Source organism: Oncorhynchus mykiss, chromosome 20 (genome assembly GCF_013265735.2).
Source record: "Oncorhynchus mykiss isolate Arlee chromosome 20, USDA_OmykA_1.1, whole genome shotgun sequence".
NCBI classification, from domain to species: domain Eukaryota; kingdom Metazoa; phylum Chordata; class Actinopteri; order Salmoniformes; family Salmonidae; genus Oncorhynchus; species Oncorhynchus mykiss.
The window spans coordinates 18827201-18845312 of NC_048584.1; the positions used below are offsets into that span (position 1 = coordinate 18827201).

The window sequence follows — 18112 nt, forward strand, 5'->3', positions numbered from 1 at the left end:
AAGGGAGCAAACCGGTTAAAGAAGGATTGTTAAGCCTTGAGAAATGGATTGTGTATATGTTTCAATGAGAGGGTGAATGGGCAAGACAATATAAGTGCCTTTAACAGGGTTTGGTAGTAGGTGCCAGGCGCACTGCTTTATGTCAAGAACTACAACACTGCTGGGTTTTTCACGCTCAACAGTTTCCTGTGTATTTCAAGAACGGTAAAGAACCCAAAGGAAATCCAGCCGGCTTGTCACAACTGTGGGACGCGTTGGAGTCAACATGGGCCAGCGTCCCTGCGGAAAACTTGTAGAGTCCATGCCCTGACAAATTTAGGCTTTTCTGAGGGCAAAAGGGGTGGGTGCAACTCAATATTAGGAAGGTGTCCTTAATGTTTTGTACACTCAGTGTATACTGTGTGTATACATTTTTAATTACAGGTGCATACTAGATGATGCACCCTGCATTAAGCAAGCTGAGCCCTAATTGTTATGTTGTATCTTTATGGAAAGCTGTACATTTAAACAGCTTGAAAAATTCCAGAAAAATGTGTCATGGATTTAGAAACTTCCGATAGGCTAATTGACATCATTTGAGCTAATTGGAGGTGTACCTGTGGATGTAGTTCAAGGCCTACCTTCAAACTCAGTGCCTCCTTGCTTGACATCATGGGAAAATAAAAATAAATCAGCCCAAGACCTCAGAAAAAAATGGTAGACTTCCACAAGTCTGGTTCATCCCTGGGAGCAATTTCCAAACGCCTGAAGGTATCACGTTCATCTGTACAAACAATAGTAAGCAAGTATAAACACCATGGGACCACAGCCGACAAACCGCTCAGGAAGGAGACGCATTCAGTCTCCTAGAGATGAACGTACTTTGGTGCTAAGAGTGCAAATCAATCCCAGAACAGCAGCAAAGGACCTTGTGAAGATACTGGAGGAAACAGGTACAAAAGTATCCACAGTAAAACGAGTCCTATATCGACATAACCTGGAAGGCCGCTCAGCAAGGAAGCCACTGCTCCAAAACCGCCATAAAAAAGCCAGACTACGGTTTGCTACTGCACATGGGGACAAAGACCGTACTTTTTTTGAGAAATGTCCTCTGGTCTGATGAAACAAAAATAGAACTGTTTGGCAATAATGACCATCTGGAAGAAAAAGGGGGATGCTTGCAAGCCAAAGAACACCATCCCAACAGTGAAGCACGGGGGTGGCAGCATCATGTTGTGTGGGTGCTTTGCTGCAGGAGGGACTGGTGCATCTCACAAAATAGATGGCATCATCAGAAAGGAAAAGTATGTGGATAAATTGAAGCAACATCTCTAGACATCAAATTAAAACTTGGAGGTAAATGAGTCTTCCAAATGGACAAAGACTCCAAGCATGCTTCCAAAGTTGTGGCAAAATGGCTTAAAGCTCTCACCTCAATCCTATAGAAAATGTGTGGGCAGAACTGAAAAAGCGTGTACGAGCAAGGAGGCCTACAAACCTGACTCCGTTACACCAGCTTTGTCAGGAGGAATGGGACAAAATTCACCCAACTTATTGTGGGAGGCTTGTGGAAGGTTACACAAAACATTTGACCCAAGTTAAACAATTTAAAGGCAATGCTACCAAATACAAATTGAGTGTATATAAACTTCTGACCCACTGGGAATGTGATAAAAGAAATAAAAGCTGAAATAATTAAATCACTACTATTATTTTCACATTCTTAAAATAAAGTTGTGATCCTAACTGACCTAAGACAGGGGATTTTTACTAGGATTAAATGTCAGGAATTGTGAAAAACTAAGTTTAAATTAATTTGGACTAGGTGTACATAAATTTAGACTAACTGTATATGCCCTCTGTTTTCTTTATCTTTACATTAGTAAATGTTGCATCAGATAGACTTGATAAAAGATTCATCATCTCTTTTTTGGTTTTATTGGCCATACTTGCTGTAGTTTGACCTTTCTGACCTTTTCATCTATTAATCTTTAGGGTACTTCATGTTCATGGATTGCCAGAATTAGGGGGCAGGGAAAAAACTCACCAGAAATAAACATGGGTAATACATTAGTAGCTAGCTAGAATGCATAGATGATTCACATTATTGACCTAAGTAAACAGAGGACATCCAAAATGGAAAATGAATAACTTCAATGGGTTAAGGAAATGTTCAGCCCATAATTTGCAAACATGTTCATTTCGCCAGTGGCGAATTTGCCAATCTTGGTGTTCTCTGGCAAATGCCAAACGTCCTTCACGGTGTTGGGCTGTAAGCACAACCCCCACCTGTGGACGTCGGGCCCTCATACCATCTTCATGTAGTCTGTTTCTGACCGTTTGAGCAGACACATGCACATTTGTGGCCTGCTGGAGGTCATTTTGCAGGGCTCTGGCAGCGCTCCCCATTCCATGTGTAACTCGGTTTGTGTCGCACCGCTTTGCTTTATCTTGGCCAGGTCGCAGATGTAAATGAGAACTTGTTCTCAACTGGCCTACCTGGTTAAATAAGAGTGAAAACACCGCCAGCATTCAAAAGTGACCAAAACATCAGCCAGGAAGCATAGGAACTGAGAAGTGGTCTGTGGTCATCACCTGCAGAGCCACTCCTTTATTGGGGGTGTCTTGCTAATTGCCTATAATTTCCACCTGTCTATTCCATTTGCACAACAGCAATTTATTGTCAGTGTTGCTTCCTAAGTGGACAGTTTGATTTCACAGAAGTGTGATTGATTGGAGTTACATTGTGTTGTTTAAGTGTTCCCTTTAGTTTTTTGAGCAGTGTGTGTGTGTGTATACAGTGGGGAGATTTGATAACCTGCAAAATCGGCAGTGTTTCCTGCTGACAAAGCAAGTAGAGGTCTGTAATTTTTATCATAGGTACACTTCAACTATGAGAGACGGAATCTAAAACAAAAATCCAGAAAATCACATTGTGTGATTTTTAAGTAATTAATTTGCATTTTATTGCATGACATAAGTATTTGATCACCTACCAACCTGTAAGACCGACCATTTCTAATTTCACCATACCTTCTCTGCTATGCAATCTGGTTTCAGAGCTGGTCATGGGTGCACCCTCAGCCACGCTCAAGGTCCTAAACAATATCTTAACCGCCATCGATAAGAAACATTACTGTGCAGCCGTATTCATCGATCTGGCCAAGGCTTTCGACTCTGTCAATCACCACATCCTCATCGGCAGACTCGACAGCCTTGGTTTCTCAAATGATTGCCTCGCCTGGTTCACCAACTACTTCTCTGATAGAGTTCAGTGTGTCAAATCGGAGGGTCTGCTGTCCGGACCTCTGGCAGTTCAATTCTTGGACCGATTCTCTTCTCTGTATACATCAATGAGGTCGCTCCTGCTAGGTAAAGTCCCCCCTTATCTCAGCTCGCTGGTCACCATAGCATCTCCCACCTGTAGCACACGCTCCAGCAGGTATATCCCTCTAGTCACCCCCAAAACCAATTCTTTCTTTGGCCACCTCTCCTTCCAGTTCTCTGCTGCCAATGACTGGAACGAACTACAAAAATCTCTGAAACTGGAAACACTCATCTCCCTCACTAGCTTTAAGCACCAACTGTCAGAGCAGCTCAGATTTCTGCACCTGTACATAGACCACCTATAATTTAGCCCAAACAACTACCTCTTTCCCTACTGTATTGCATTTATTTATTTAGCTCCTTTGCACCCCATTATTTTTATTTCTACTTTGCACATTCTTCCATTGCAAATCTACCATTCCAGTGTTTTAACTTGCTATATTGTATTTCAAATCAAATCAAATTTTATTTGTCACATACACATGGTTAGCAGATGTTAATGTGAGTGTAGCGAAATGCTTGTGCAATGCTTGCTTTGCCACCATGGCCTTTTTTTGCCTTTACCTCCCTTCTCTCACCTCATTTGCTCACATCGTATATAGACTTGTTTATACTGTATTATTGACTGTATGTTTGTTTTACTCCATGTGTAACTCTGTCATTGTATGTGTCGAACTGCTTTGCTTTATCTTGGCCAGGTCGCAATTGTAAATGAGAACTTGTTCTCAACTTGCCTACCTGGTTAAATAAAGGTGAAATAGAATTCCGACTCTCACAGACCTGTTAGTTTTTCTTTAAGAAGCCCCCCCTGTTCTCCACTCATTACCTGTATTAACTGCTCCTGTTTGAACTCATTACCTGTATAAAAGACACCTGTCCGCACACTCAATCAAACAGACTCCAACCTCTCCACAATGGCCAAGACCAGAGAGCTGTGTAAGGACATCAGGGATACAATTGTAGAGCTGCACAAGGCTGGGATGGGCTACAGGACAATAGGCAAGCAGCTTGGTGAGAAGGCAACAACTGTTGGCGCAATTATTAGAAAATGGAAGAAGTTCAAGATGACGGTCAATCACCCTCGGTCTGGGGCTCCATGCAAGATCTCACCTCGTGGGGCATCAATGATCATGAGGAAGGTGAGGGATCCGCCCAGAACTACACGGCAGGACCTGGTCAATGACCTGAAGAGAGCTGGGACCACAGTCTCAAAGAAAACCATTAGTAACACACTACGCCGTCATGGATTAAAATACTGCCGCGCACCCAAGGTCCCCCTGCTCATGCCAGCGCATGTCCAGGCCCATCTGAAGTTTGCCAATGACCATCTGGATGATCCAGAGGAGGAATGGGAGATGCAATAAAATGCTAATTAATTACTTAAAAACCATGATTTTCTGGATTTTTGTTTTAGATTTCGTCTCTTACAGTTGAAGTGTACCTATGATAAAAATTACAGACCTCTACATGCTTTGTATGTAGGAAAACCTGCAAAATCTGCAGTGTATCAAATACCTGTTCTCCACTGTACACAATTATACTTAATTTTAACATGCTAATTTTATATAACCCCTGAAAATGTCATGTTAATACAACATTCCTATCTTGAGATATTTTAGTTTCGGTTTGTAAATCAGAGTCCACCCGTGTCATTTTGGTGCCATTTTTGGAAAAGGCTTAGCCATTGTTCCAAAAATGGCACCAAAATGACACGGGTGGCCTCCGATGTGTGCATTCTCAGGCCACTTTGAACCAGAATTTGGACACAAAAATGTATATACACATCTCAGCAATGGTGAGACCTACAGACATGAGACAAAGTGCACTGTGCTTCTGATAATGTGTTGTATAATTTGGTAAGCTCAGTTTGGCTCTAAAATAAATGTTTATTCCACCTCTCTACATTTCTAACTTTTTTGTGAATAAATTCTGTGCCTTTCAAAAGGGTACTCTGTATTTTTATAGCAATCTACAACAATCAATTATTTTAAAGTCCTTGAGTGGTAGTGAACAAGTGCACACTGAGGAAAGATTTGTGGGAGAATGGAAATTGGGCTCAAGAGTCTTGAGGAACCTACGTGAAGGGATAGACCATGGCCGCCACAGAGGGCTCGTCCCGTGAGCACACGTAGTCAAAGTCGAGCATGCCTTGCACCGCCCGCGTCTGCATGCCCCACATGATGGCTTTGGTGTTTCTGCTAAACAGCATGGAGGCTTTGGCTGCAGGGAGATGAGAAAATGAGGGAGTGGATAAGAGTGGAGGAAGAGAAGAGACAGCACACACAGGAGGGGTTATTGTAGAGTACAGCAAGGCACTAAGAACAGAGACAAGCAACGGGGACGGGGAGCACATGATAGGCTGTTAATTCTGTGAGGATATTGAGGAGAGGCGTCACAAATGTTACATGGGAAATGTATCAGAGGGAGGGTTCTCTGTTTTTTCTGAAAGCAGACACCAGGGGAGGCAAATGGACAAGGGGGATGAAGGAACTATTCATTTTAAACAAGAGGGGGTCTGAATCTGACATTGTATTTCTTCTCAAACATTTGTTCATGGAAACCTGAGGCAAGCTCAGAAATGTTATGAGAACTGAAACCAATGCAGGTGTGAGAAGAATAGAATGGTGAATGTTTTGTATTTGATACATATATAAGTTTGATACATATATCATTGTGTGCATACCTCGATTACAGAAATAAAAAAAACTATGAATCTTTGATTGGGGGAAATTGTTGAAAATAATCTTTCCCATTGCCCACGACTTTGATGAAAAAAGACATACACGTAAAACTATTTATCTGAAGGTATTGAATTAAGTCAAGAGTCTGACTAGTTATATTTGTCAGTAGGATATACATTTCCCATTCTTGGAGCTAAGGGCTCTCTTTCCTAAGGTGCTCAACAGACAAATGTTTTGGTTTTTCATTGTACTGGAAAGCGTTACTGAAACACCACCTGAAAATGGAAGAATGAGTAATGAATTATTCCAAAGCAACAACTCTAATGTGCCTCACCAAGGAAATAAACATGTAATATTGCATTTTAAAACAATTCTTGACCCCAACCCAAAGTGAACACAGCAAAGGGCAAAGTGCAGAGCAGTTTGGTAGTTCAGGTTCCAGTAGCATGCATTGAAACACGTGGCTTCCTCGTGGCTTTTTTTTTTTTATAGCAAAACTATGAATTAACTGACTTATTTATAAATAATTGTCAACATTTAACCATCACAATAACGTTTGGGACATTCACTGTATTACAAGGAACAATAGCAATTGTCTATTTCGCTACAGCAGCTGGCATATTCTGTCCGTTCACAATTCACTTGTGGGAACATGGCTGCTCAACACCCGACAACAGAAAGCGTTGGCCAATATTCGAGAGATTGTTTGTAAGGACATAAGAGAAGTCGAGGGCAGAGGGCAGAGTCTTTTGCACGGCTCACTTTTAAAGTGGATACCTACTCAACTAAAGTGGAGTTTAAAGACAGCGGCCAATGTGCATGACCTGGAAACAGCATGAACTAAGCTGTAAAAGGAAATCAAAAAATTAAACAATCAATTGAAATTCTTTCCTGTAAATTAAACTTAATTTACTGAAAGTACCATGTATTGAGTAAGACTCAACCATTACTTCCATGGTAAATCGACCCAGCACTGGACAACAAGCTACACAGCAATGATCAATTAACTGATTTATGCAACTATTAAATCTAAAACTGGAATTACTAAATCAGAACCCAAATTGATCTAGTTTCTCCCGCTTCTATAAAGAACTGTACATCGCAGATTGTAAACCCACACCAAGCCAGACTAAGTCCTTTCTAAAAGAAGAAACCTCAAATTATTACAGTCGGTCACAAAGGTTACTTTAGGAAAGATGTGAACACAGCACTAATTGCACTTTTATAAAAACAAAGTTAAGGATGTCACCCAGTGTTCTCACTATCCCCCCCCCCATCCTTGATAAACACAGATCTTAAACTGTTTTCCAAAATGTTGTCATCCAGTCTCGAGACTTACCCAAATTGGGCCACATGGACCAAAGCCGGTTTGTTACAAAGTGTTTATCCTGGGCCTCCAGAGTGGCGCAGTGGTCTAAGGCACTGCATTGCAGTGCTAGCTGTGCCACTAGAGATCCTGGTTAGAGTCCAGGCTCTGTCGCAGCCGGCCGCAACTAGGAGACCCATGAGGCAGCGCACAATTGGTCCAAAATCATCCGGGTTAGGGGAATGTTTAGCCGGCCGGAATGTCCCATTGCGCTCTAGCGACTCCTGTGGCAGGCCAGGCTCATGCACATTGACACTGTTTGAATGATGTATGAGTATAACAGAACTCATATGGCAGGCAAAAACCTGAGAAAAATCCAACCAGGAAGTGGGAAATCTGAAGTTTGTAGTTTTCAAAGTCATTGCCTATCGAATAAACAGTGTCTATGGGGTAATATTGCACTTCCCAAGGCTTCCACTAGATGTCAACAGTTTTAGAAAGTTGTTTCAGGCTTCTACTGTGAAGGGGGAGTGAATAAGAGCTGTTTGAGGCAGGGGTCTGGCAGAATGCCTTGAGCTAAGACTCCCGTGTGGCCGTGAGCGCGAACTCCGTTCCTTTTCATTTCTAAAGACAAAGGAATTGTCCGGTTGAAACATTATTGAAGATTAATGATAAAACATCCTAAAGATAGAAACATGTCAAGCGATGTATATAATCTACGAACTGTAATGGAACTTTATTGACTTTTCATCTGGACTTTGGGAATTTCGATTGGTGAACTAAATGTGCTAACAAAAAGGACAAAAATGACAAAGATGAACTTCAAACAAAACAAACATTTGTGGAACTGGGATTCCTGGGAGTGCATTCTGATGAAGATCAAAGGTAAGTGAATATTTATAACATAATTTCTGACTTTTACAGACTCCACAACATGGCGGGTATCTGTATGGCTTGTTTTTGTGGTTGAGCGCTGTACTCAGATTATTGCATGGTGTGCTTTTGCTGTAAAGCTTTTTTGAAATCTGACACAGCGGTTGCATTAACCTCATGAAACTCTGGGGGCAGTATTTCATTTTTGGATGAAAAACATTCCCGTTTTAAACAAGATATTTTGTCACGAAAAGATGCTCGACTCTGCATATAATTGACAGCTTTGGAAAGAAAACACTGACGTTTCCAAAACTGCAAAGATATTGTCTGTGAGTGCCACAGAACTAATGCTACAGGCGAAACCAAGATGAAATTTCATACAGGAAGGGAGCCAGATTTTTGAGGCGCTGTGTACTAATGTCTCCTTATATGGCTGTGAATGCGCAAGGAGAGAGCCTACACTTTGTCGTTTCCCCAAGGTGTTTGCAGCATTGTGACGTATTTGTAGGCATATCATTGGAAAATTGACCATAAGAGACTACATTTACCAGGTGTCCGCTGGGTGTCCTCCGTCGAAACTATTGCGCAATCTCCAGGTGCGCGCATTTTTCTATTTTGAACAGAGGAGAAACCAAACTGCCAGGAGTGACTTATCATCGAATAGATGTGAAAAACACCTTGAGGATTGATTCTAAACAACGTTTGCCATGTTTCTGTCGATATTATGGAGTTAATTTAAAAAAAAGTTTGCGTTATGACTGAATTTTCTGGTTTTTTTCTCAGCCAAACGTGAAGAACAAAACGGAGCGATTTCTCCTACACAAATAATATTTTTGGAAAAACTGAACATTTGCTATCTAACTGAGTCTCCTCATTGAAAACATCTGAAGTTCTTCAAAGGTAAATGATTTTAGTTGAATGCTTTTCTTGTTTTTGTGAAAATGTTGCACACTGAATGCTAAGCTAAATGCTACGCTAGGTATCAATACTCTTACACAAATGCTTGTTTTGCTATGGTTGAATAGCATATTTTGAAAATCTGAGATGACAGTGTTGTTAACAAAAGGCTAAGCTTGAGAGCTAGCATATTTATTTCATTTTATTTGCGATTTTCATGAATAGTTAACGTTGCGTTATGGTAATGAGCTTGAGGCTATAAATAGGATCCCGGATCCGGGTTTGCTCGTCGCAACTGGTTAAGGAGAAGTAGATCTTTAATTCTATGCATAACACTTGTATCTTTCATCAAAGTTTATGATGAGTATTTCTGTAAATTGATGTGGCCCTCTGCAAATTCGCCGAATGTTTGAGGCACAACATTACTAACATAACGCGCCAATGTAAACAGATTTTTGGATATAAATATGAACTTTATCAAACAAAACATACATGTATTGTGTAACATGAAGTCCAATGAGTGCCATCTGATAAAGATCAAAGGTTAGTGATTCATTTTCTCTATTTCTGCTTTTTGTGACTCCTCTCTTTGGCTGGAAAATGGCTGTATGTTTTGTGACTAGGCGCTGACCTAACACAATTGTATGGTGTGCTTTCGCTGTAAAGTTAAATATAAAAAAAATATATATTTGAATTTCACTCTGCCATTTCAGTGGAGCGGAACCCTAGCCATAAAAGGTTAAGATGTATTTGGTATATACTCCAAAATTAAACAAATTAGAGTAAAATTTCTATCCAAGAGATTGGGAGAGCCCCAAGCGATGTTGTTGGTTCATTGATTGTAAAGGCCGGCTTAAAGTTAGCCTACAATTATAGTGAATTTGTATTTGAATAAACCTACTAATAGTGCACTTTTCATAATGAATTGGATGACATTACCTTTAGCTATACAGAATCTCCCCACCATGCGTTACCATCTCCTATATTCCATACTCAAGCTCGCAAAGGGGCTGTCAACAATTCCCAAACAGATTTCACTTGGTTTCCCAAATTAAGTATTGGGTAGCTGTAGGAACAGGGTTGGAGAGTCCATGGCATTCAGCGATTGGGCGGAATATCAACATGCTCCGCTATAAACCCAAAGTAGAAACATATCCTTTCTATTTTATTCAGCTAAGTAAAATTATATTCTTCTTGTAGATTTTACTTTTTTATATTCCAAAGGAGCACATTTCAGGGGCTTCTATGCAGCTTGTACATGTGTAGGCCTGGAGAAATTGAACATGATTATTGTTAATTAATGGTCAATTACTGTGAGACCGGTCAACTTTTGCATGACAATAGCCGGTTGACAAAATGTCATGACCGCCACAACCCTACGCCTGGCACCTACTACCATACCCCGTTCAAAGGCACTTAAATATTTTGTCTTGCCCATTCACACTGAATGGCACACATACACAATCCATGTCTCAAGGCATAAAAATATATTTAACCTGTCTCCTCCCGTTCACGCACACTGATTGAAGTGGATTAAACAAGTGACATCAATAAGGGATCACACCTTTCGCCTGAATCCACCTCTATGTAATGGAAAGAGCAGGTGTCCTTAATTATTTTTTACAAATATTCAGTGAATGGCAAGGTAAACGATTCAAGATAAAATTAACTAATTTACAAAGAGAGGAAAGACATAGGACTATCCATACCAAACTTTAAAATTGCATATCCAGGCACTAGCATGTCACCATATCCTTAATTGGTTTAGGCACGACTCGTCTGCCCCCTGGCTGAGTACAGCGAGAAATATGGTGTCACCTATCTCCCTGGAAAAAGGTATTCACTGATATAGCCATTCAACAATGTAAACTACGCTTTGGTCAGATTTTCTCACACAATTTCTATGTGGCGCAAAATTAAAAAACAACGTGGCACTCCCATTTCCCAATAATGCCTTGCAAACCCTTACTATCTTGGGACAGTAATGGTTTTGTTAAAATTCTAATATATTAAAGATATATACACAGCAAAAGGAAACTCATTTTTCTATACGTACAACATAGATCCTATGGTGTCACTTGGGAAACTGAACTACCGAACCATTCAATGATGGGATTTAAGAATAAATTATCTGTGCTCACGAAAGGAATGCTCTCTATAATACACTGCTCAAAAAAATAAAAAGGGAACACTAAAATAACATCCTAGATCTGAATGAATGAAATATTCTTATTAAATACTTTTTTCTTTACATAGTTGAATGTGCTGACAACAAAAATCACACAAAAATGATCAATGGAAATCAAATTTATCAACCCATGGAGGTCTGGATTTGGAGTCACACTCAAAATTAAAGTGGAAAACCACACTACAGGCTGATCCAACTTTGATGTAATGTCCTTAAAACAAGTCTAAATGAGGCTCAGTAGTGTGTGGCCTCCACGTGCCTGTATGACCTCCCGACAACGCCTGGGCATGCTCCTGATGAGGTGGCAGATGGTCTCCTGAGGGATCTCCTCCCAGACCTGGACTAAAGCATCCAACTCCTGGACAGTCTGTGGTGCAACTTGGCGTTGGTGGATGGAGCGAGACATGATGTCCCAGATGTGCTCAATTGGATTCAGGTCTGGGGAACGGGCAGGCCAGTCCATAGCATCAATGCCTTCCTCTTGCAGGAACTGCTGACACACTCCAGCCACATGAGGTCTAGCATTGTCTTGCATTAGGAGGAACCCAGGGCCAACCTCACCAGCATTTGGTCTCACACGGGGTCTGAGGATCTCATCTCGGTACCTAATGGCAGTCAGGCTACCTCTGGCGAGCACATGGAGGGCTGTGCGGCCCCCCAAAGAAATGCCACCCCACACCATGACTGACCAACCTCCAAACCGGTCATGCTGGAGGATGTTGCAGGCAGCAGAAAGTTCTCCATGGCGTCTCCAGACTCTGTCACATCTGTCGCATGTGCTCAGTGTGAACCTGCTTTCATCTGTGAAGAGCACAGGGCGCCAGTGGCGAATTTGCCAATCATGGCAAATGCCAAACGTCCTGCACGGTGTTGGGCTGTAAAGCACAACCCCCACCTGTGGACGTCGGGCCCTCATACCACCCTCATGGAGTCTCTGTTTCTGACCGTTTGAGCAGACACATGCACATTTGTGGCTTGCTGGAGGTCATTTTGCAGGGCTCTGGCAGTGCTCCTCCTGCTCCTCCTTGCACAAAGGCGGAGGTAGCGGTCCTGCTGCTGGGTTGTTGCCCTCCTATGGCCTCCTCCACGTCTACTGATGTACTGGCCTGTCTCCTGGTAGCGCCTCCATGCCCTGGCCACTACGCTGACAGACACAGCAAACCTTCTTGCCACAGCTCGCATTGATGTGCCATCCTGGATGAGCTGCACTACCTGAGCCACTTGTGTGGGTTGTAGACTCCGTCTCATGCTACCACTAGAGTGAAAGCACCGCCAGCATTCAAAAGTGACCAAAACATCAGCCAGGAAGCATAGGAACTGAGAAGTGGTCTGTGGTCATCACCTGCAGAGCCACTCCTTTATTGGGGGTATCTTGCTAATTGCCTATAATTTCCACCTGTCTATTCTATTTGTACAACCGCATGTGAAATTTATTGTCAATCAGTGTTGCTTCCTAAGTGGACAGTTTGATTTCACAGAAGTGTGATTGACTTGGAGTTACATTGTGTTGTTTAAGTGTTCCCTTTATTTTTTTTGAGCAGTGTATATAAACAACTTTTGGAACGCTCATATTCTAAGCTAGCCATAAAAAAAAGCATGGTCCACAGATCTAATTAAATCAGAACAACCTTTAACGGGAACAGAATGACCTGACCAGGGAAAAAATGACCTGGTTTGCAGTTCTTTGTATGCATTTCTTTGTTTTTGTACCTGTAATCCCCCCTCTGGAAAAAAAACTAAATTAAAAGCATTTGTTCGCCACAGTCTTACCAGGGCTTTGTTTCATTCCAGATCTTAGTTTCCTTCCATCTATGCTTGCCATCTGCTGTCATGACTAGAAGGTGGAATCAACATATCAGAACCTAGATGACTGGAGGAGCTATTAAATAATAGGCTACGCCTATCCAGATCTATCAGACACAAAAGGGGAGGGAGTGCCAGCGGCTGGTGTAACAGCCCTCTGGCAACGGTGTTTTGAGCCCAATTGCAGCCACCCTTCTGCCCCTACGATCTGTCCCTCCTTTACATTTCCAACTGTACTGTCAGAAATAATACAACCCCCCCCAAAAAGTACAATTTTGTTACGTTACAACCTTATTCTGAAATTGATTTTTCAGAAACAGCAGTGGGGTCAAACTACAGACCGCTGTTCCTACATTTGAACATAAAAATAGTTTTATCAAACAAAACTATGCTACATTTTCTCTCTGGGACCCTCAGGACGACAAATCAGAGCAAGATCGCTGAATGTATCAAACCATTTGATACCAGTGATATGTTGTGCACTCCTCAAACAATAACATGGTACTTTTACACTAATAGCTATTGTAAATTGGACACTGCAGTTAGATTAACAATTTAAGCTTTCTGTCCATATAAAGATAAATGTCTGTTCCGGAAAGTTATTCTAGTCACATTAGCAACAATCGTCCCCACAGAGATAAAAAAAATAAAATAAAATAAACTGTTTTACTAAGTATTCCAGACCATTTGCTATGAGACTCGAAATTGAGCTCAGGTGCATCCTGTTTCCATTGATCATCCTTGAGATGTTTCTACAACTTGGAGTGTACTTGTGGTAAATTCAATTGATTGGACATGATTTGGAAAGACACAGACCTGTCTATATAAGATTCCACAGTTGACAGTGCATGTCAGCGCAAAAACCAAGCCATGAGGTTCAAGGAATTGTCTATAGAGTTGAGAGACAGGATTGTGTCGAGGCACAGATCTGGGGAAGGGTATCACAAAATGGCTGCAGCATTGAAGGTCCAAGGACACAGTGGCCTCCATCATTCTTAAATGGAAGAAGTTTGGAAACACCAGGACCCTTTTTAGAGCTGGCCGCCTGGCCAAACTGAGAAATCAGGGGAGAAGGGCCCTGGTCAGGGAGGTGACCAAGAACCCAATGGTCACTCTGACAGAGTTCAGAGTGATGGTTGTCCTTCTGGATGGTTCTCCCATCTCCGCAGCACTACACCAAATCAGGCCTATATGGTAGAGCAGCAAGACGGAAGCCATTTCTCATTTAAAAAAGCACATGAAGGCACACAATGACACAGTAGTCCAAGGCACTGCATAGCAGTGTTGAGGCGTCACTACAGCCTGGGGTTCGATTAATAAAGGTAAAAGCACATTACAGCCCACTAGGAGTTTGCCAAAAGGCACCTAAAGGACTGACCATGAGAAACTAAATTCCCTGGTCTGATGAAACCAAGACAGAACTCCTTGGCCAAAATGCCAAGCGTCACGTCTGGAGGAAACCTGGCACCATCCCTACGGTGAAGAACGATGTGTGGGAATTCTGTGGGAGTGTTCTCAACGGCAGGGACTGGAAGACGAGTCAGGATCGAGGGAAAGATGAACAGAACAAAGTACAGAGCGATCCTTGACGAAAACCTGCTCCAGAGCGCTCAAGACCTCAGACCGGGGCAAAGGTTCACCTTCCAACAGGACAACAACCCTAAGCACACAGCCAAGACAAGAGAGTGGCCTTGGGATAAGTCACCGAATGTCCTTGAGTGGCTCAGCCAGAGCCCGGACTTAAACCCGATCTAACATCTCTGGAGAGACCTGAAAAAAGCTGTGCAGCGAAGCTCCCCATCCAACCTGACAGAGCTTGAGACAATCTGCAGAGAAGAATGGGAGAAACTCCCCAAATACAGATGAGCCAAACATACAGCGTCATACCCACTAGAGGCTGTAATCACTGCCAAAGGTGCTTCAAAGAACTGAGTAAAGGGTCTCAACACTTGTGATATTTCCTTTTTGTTTTTTTATACATTTACAAAATTTCTAAAAACCTGTTTTTGCTTTGTCATTATGGGTACTGTGTGTAGATTGATGAGGGAAAACTATTTAATCAATTTTAGAATAACAAAATATGAAAAAAGTCAAGGGGTCTGAATACTTTCCGAATGCACTGTGTGTGTGTGATATAATCACACAAAAAAAAGAACGGTCCTCACTGTTAACTGCGTTTATTTTCAGCAAACTTAACGTGTAAATATTTGTATGAACATAAAAATTGAGACAAACTGAACTAATTCCACAGACATGTGACTAACATAAATTGAATAATCTGTCACTGAACAAAGGGGGAGGGGGGTAAAAATCAAAAGTTAGTCAGTATCTGGTGTGGCCAGCTGCATGAAGTACTGCAGTGCATCTCCTCATGGACTGCACCAGATTTGCCAGTTATTGCTGTGAGAGGTTAACCCACTCTTCCACCAAGGCACGTGCAAGTTCCCAGACATTTCTGGGGGGGGAATGGCCCTAGCCCTCACCCTTTGATCCAACAGGTCCCAGACGTGCTCAATGGGATTGAGAGCAGGGCTCTTTGCTGGCCATGGCAGAACACTGACATTCCTGTTTTGCAGGAAATCCCACAAAGAACAAGCAGTATGGCTGGTGGAATTGTCATGCTGGAGGGTCATGTCAGGATGAGCCTGCAGGAAGGGTACCACATGAGGGAGGAGGATGTCTTCCCTGTAACGCACAGCGTTGATTGCCTGCAATGACAAAAAGCTAAGTCCGATGATGCTGTGACACCGCCCCAGACCAGTACGGACCCTCCACCTCCAAAAATCGATCCCGCTCCAGAGTACAGGCCTCGGTGTAACGCTCATTCCTTCGACGATAAACTTAAATCCGACCATCACCCCTGGTGAGAAGACAGTGAAGAGCACTTTTTACCAGTCCTGTCTGGTCCAGTGAAGGTGGGTTTGTGCCCATAGGCAACATTGTTGCCTGTGATCTCTGGTGAGGACCTGCCTTTCAACAGGCGTACAAGCCCTAAGTCCAGCCTCTCTCACCCGATTGCGGACAGTCCGAGCACTGATGGAGGGATTGTGCGTTCCTGGTGTAACTTCGGCAGTTGTAGTAACACGTGGTCTGCCACTGCTAGGACGATCAGCTTCCTGTAGCGCTGTCTTAGGCATCTCACAGTACGGACATTGCAATTTATTTCCCTGGCCACATCTGCAGTCCTCATGCCCCCTTGCAGCATGCCTATAGCACGTTCACGCAGATGAGTAGGGATCCTGGGCATCTTTAATTTGGTGTTTTTCAGAGTCAGTAGAAAGGCCTCTTCAATGTCCTAAGTTTTCATAACTGTGACCTTAATTGCCTACCGTCTGTAAGCTCTTAGTGTCTTCATGACCGTTCCACAGGTGCATGTTCACTAATTGTTTATGTTCATTGAGGTTCATTGAGCAAGCATGGAAAACAGTGTTTAAACCCTTTACAATGAAGAGCTGTGAAGTTTAGATTTTTACGAATTATCTTTGAAAGACAGGGTCCTGAAAAAGGGACGTTTCTACATATATACATAAAACAAAAAGGGGGAGCGAGGAAATACTGTCGTAGCGGATATTTATCTTTCTGTGCCTTCCACTATGACTGACCTAATGGGTAATGTTTTAGCTTTTTTTAAATGTATTTTTTTGAGCAACTTTCTGAAATTAACCGCAGTCCGGGACAGCCGCAGACCCATTTGACAAGGTTTGCGTCTGATTCTACACCCTCCTCCCAAAGTGTACACTTACACCCGTGCATGGATTTAACAATGGTGGAAACGTACTCCAGCCAATGCTTACATCAATAATATGCTTTAAAATCCATGCCGGGAAGCATGCAAGTCAACATTCTGGAAAAGAGTAGGAGAATTGGGACAGTTCGTCACCATGAGAAACACCTAACTGGATGGAGGCTGAACAAAGGCATTTCCCACACACACTACTTAAGAGAAACAGGGATGGACGTAGGGAAAGAAGGAGGAAGAGAGGAGAACCTGGAGGAGGACTGAGGGTCTATCACTCATTCCTACCTCCACTCCAGCCTGACGAAGCCTGTGCTTCTGTGACCAACTGGGCAACACAAAGCAGTGACGACAAAATAAGCGACACCGAAATAAGGTACCAAACAGTTTGAATAAAAGCCTTACTATGTAACCTCATCAATCAACTAATGCATTGGGTGTGTTGTATGGTTGCATGTATGGTTGCATGTATGGCTGCATGCCTTGGCCTTCACACTTCATTGCATGGATACCCAATAAGAGGGACCGATATGAGCTCAATTAACTAAACATCTATTTTTAAAAATAAAAAAAAGTAAACAAACAATACGAAACCCAAGGAACTTACCCATGTAGACCATTCCCTAGGCCTAGTCCGTGGGAGTTCTAGAATGCCAATTCAGAACATAGGCGTGAAAGCAAGACACACACACACACACACCTCTAAATTGGGGAAGTGTGGGGCAAGACAGGGACAAACCCAAGGAGTGGGGGAGCAGGATGGGTGAGCTCGTCGTGTAGGGTTACACCTGCACTTACCGTAGCAGTCTCCTGTGAATTCCTTCACAGGCCACAGCCACGGATAATGAGAAGCGGCTTAAAAGATTTGAGCATGAAAAGACTGATTACACGTCGAAATGAGGGGCAAAAGGGAAAAAAAAAAAAAAACATTTAAAATGTCAAACTGTGCTGGGTGGTTGGTGTAGATGGGGAGAAAAGGAAAAGACGGATGGCAGAGGTGAAGAAGCAGACAGAAGACAGAGGGACACAGGGTCATTCATATTCATTAGTGCACAATGCACACTGTAGCAAAACATTTTGCAATGTCAATTGTTTACTCCCAGATGCACTACTACGTGATTTAAATGGTTTCCGTTGCAAAACATCTTGCTACATTTAGCTACAATGTGCCTTAATGAATATGAGCTGTAGGGAGTCTAAACTGTCCCCAAGTTGTCCCTTTTCTTACTAAACCTCTGAGGAGCTACACATGACATATGTTTGTTTTGTTGTAAACTAGCGCTTTAAGGATAGGTTTCCCCTGAAACAGATTAAGCCTAGTC

The 18112-nt window shown here is 42.4% G+C and overlaps 1 protein-coding gene across 5 annotated transcripts in view; it reads right to left on the minus strand.

Moving 5' to 3' along the window:
- Positions 1-18112, minus strand: part of LOC110498770 (ATP-citrate synthase) — a 133399-nt gene that overhangs the window by 73107 nt on the left and 42180 nt on the right. For all 5 annotated transcript variants that reach the window (XM_036955916.1, XM_036955912.1, XM_036955913.1 and 2 more), the window contains one exon: positions 5385-5526. In XM_036955916.1, coding sequence (XP_036811811.1) covers positions 5385-5526 — 142 coding nt within the window. The remainder of the gene's footprint in view (positions 1-5384; positions 5527-18112) is intronic.